At 39.1% G+C, this 2,973-nt stretch overlaps 1 protein-coding gene across 1 annotated transcript in view; it reads left to right on the top strand.

Moving 5' to 3' along the window:
* Positions 1-2,973, top strand: part of grtp1a (growth hormone regulated TBC protein 1a) — an 8,854-nt gene that overhangs the window by 1,026 nt on the left and 4,855 nt on the right. Inside the window, exons 2-3 of the mRNA XM_035651745.1 lie at positions 1,569-1,720; positions 1,806-1,964. Coding sequence (XP_035507638.1) covers positions 1,569-1,720; positions 1,806-1,964 — 311 coding nt within the window. The remainder of the gene's footprint in view (positions 1-1,568; positions 1,721-1,805; positions 1,965-2,973) is intronic.

Below are 2,973 nucleotides of genomic sequence, written 5' to 3'. Positions count from 1 at the left end.
TGATTTACATAGTGATATACTTTCTGCAGGAGGTGTTTATATAGGTTTTTTTTGTTCATTAGGAATTTGGCCAATTTCTGTCATCACCTGATGGATCAAATAAAACTTCAGTGGATGGCAGGTTTATTGGTACACTTGGGTGAAATGAAATGCAGTCTGGTGCAAATGTTTTAAGATGGGTGTTGATTAAACTTGAACTACTTGGAGTCTGTAGTTTGTGGATCTGTTGAGGTAATTCTAATATTAATTTGTATATTAATATTCTATATCAATTCAATTCAATTTTCAATTCAATTTTATTTGTATAAGCGGCAGTTCATAACAGAAGATTATCTCCAGGACACTTTTCAAATAGAGCAGATCTAGACCGAACTCCTTTTAACATTTACAGAGACCCAACAGTATACCATCATGAGCAAGACCTTGGCGACAGGGGAAGTAAAAACTGCCTGTTAAAAGGCAGAAACCTAGGACAGACCCTTCGGCTCTCGGTGGGTGGTCAATGATGGATAACTTAGATTAGAAACTGCAGGCTCCAAAATGACAAAGTTGAATGAACATATCTTTAAAACACTGAATATTATGACCTTCTTGAAGGTAGGATGGTAAAAACAACTGATTGGACTTGACTAGAATTGCACTCATACTCCAGTGCTAAAGGGAAAAAAATGATAACCTGAACCAACACGTTAAATCATGTGCCACGGTCACAAACTCCACACTGATACATCTAAAGTGTGCCCTTCCTTTTGTTTTGGCAACGAAGGCCATTCTAAGACCATAGTGTTTGCGTAATGATACCTTTATTTTCACCCAGTGTTTGCAGAGCCACACAAGTTAAGACTCGAACTATATGCCGTGTAAGCTGTGTCGTGTATGTACTACAGTGGTAAAGTTGTGCATGTTGAAAACCGATGTAGTAGCCTACCACATTGCTGGTCTGTAGGTGCCTTTCTTCTTCTTGTGAAAGGGTTAAGCTGAAGGGAGATTATCGTGTTACCTAACGCATTAGGGTTGAGCCACCAACACCCACAACCATTTCATTTATAGCCAGATAGTGGATATATATAATGTTGATACACATGGTATGTATGAAATATTAATATATATTAAAATACATTACCAAAATAGAAACATTACACTTTATTTGTGCTGTAATGGCTTTATCTAATAGTTACGTCTGAGCATGGTGCTAAGTAAGTAGGGATGATAAGGCCTAAATGCTACCAACACGAGCAGTTAAATGATACCGGACTAATGAATGACAATGAGAGATTTTAGAAAATACAACATTTTTTACATTATTGAAAATGTGTTTCCTGTATTTCCCCCAAATACAATAAATAACATCATAGTACAGAAGAAAAAGCACAAACACACACACACCAGCATACATACACAAGTGTTCAGGTTCACCTGATTCTGTTCATATTATTTTGTTCAATAAGAGATTTTCAATGCTATGATAGTAAAGCTTTGGTAATTCTGATGGTGATTGTGATTTACTGGCTGAACACAATCTTTTAAAGTGTTTTTAACAGTTGCTAACTTTGTGCCTTTTGACCCAGCGTGGATCCATATGGTTTTGAGCGCTCAGAGGACTTTGATTATGAATCATATGAGGAGCTAATGTCCCAGTATCTAGTTGTGCTCACCCGACGATGCATCAAGTGGTCCAAACTCCTGAAGGGAAAAAGCAAGGTGCAGAAGAATGTAAAACGTGAGTGTGAAAACCGAACACCAGTATCCTCACAGAGTGGGTGCATGCAATAAAACTGAACTCAATGTTCTCCCTCTCCTTTCAGTAAAGCGTTACGTACGTAAGGGGATTCCTAATGAGCACCGGGCTCTGGTCTGGATGTCAGCCAGTGGGGCTCAAGACCAGCTAGAGAAGAACCCAGGATACTTCCAGTCCCTGCTCGGAGCCCAGCACGACCCCAAGCTGGTGGAGACCATCTGCACAGGTCAGGCTGTGAACAGTTTCTTATTCACCCACATGTTCACTCAGACCACCTTTAAAAACCTGACACACACCAAGCCAACCTCAAAGAACCAGTAAAGACTTACAGTTCATCGCCGTATGTGTTCTCTATCTAACCCACGATCGGGGGAAATAACTGTCTAATCCAAAAATCATCATGTGTGCAAAACAAATTAGCCAGTTACTTTCATGTCAATGTGAATCTGATTTAAAAGTATCACTATACAGTAGGTTTGGAATAGAAAATAGGAATATTTCTGATTAAAAAGTTTCATTTGGCACTGTAAAGTTTTGTTTTACAGGGGGATTGTCATCATGTGGCCAGATGAAAAAATAAGGGAAGCCTGCACCAAATGAGTAAATGAACAGATTTTGTTTGAACACAGAGTCAGAGAATCCTTTCCTACTGTTTGCCCTTGAGGCTGATTCATCATGCTGATTTGGCTGAATGGTTGCTGATTAATGCTGACTATAGCCAACTGTGCCAGACTCACTGCAAAACCTGCAGGCAACAGTCAGCCACACCGAGCACAATGATGGCCAACAGTTGGGTGTGTCAGAGCCCTTACGTAGAATATTTTTCAGTGTTCAGTGTGACCTACAGAATACCATAACAGTATGGCTTTGTGAACTAGTGATACTGCTCTTCAATCAGTCCCAGCATTGAGACAGAAAATGGCACTGCATTAAAAGAACTCAATGAGCTGCATTGGTTTGGGGTGTGTTGTTTCAGGCCATTTTGAGTAATAGATCTGCTAGTGTGAAAGCATATCGGATACTAAAACACTGCACGGTGGTTTTAATAATATGACTGTGAAAGTTATCACAATGGCAGAAATATGTTCTCCTATGTATTTCACTGAAGAGAATTACTTGATTCATTCATAGCTTTAGCTTCAGTTACAATTGTTTCCAAAAAACAACATATATATATGTGTGTGTGTGTGTGTATGTGTGTGTATGTGTGTGTGTGTGTGTATATGTATATGTGT

This window comes from Morone saxatilis, unplaced genomic scaffold (assembly GCF_004916995.1).
Source record: "Morone saxatilis isolate NCDOM2014 unplaced genomic scaffold, NCSU_SB_2.0 Contig11, whole genome shotgun sequence".
Lineage (NCBI taxonomy): Eukaryota > Metazoa > Chordata > Actinopteri > Moronidae > Morone > Morone saxatilis.
This window is presented reverse-complemented; position numbering and strand designations above follow the sequence as displayed.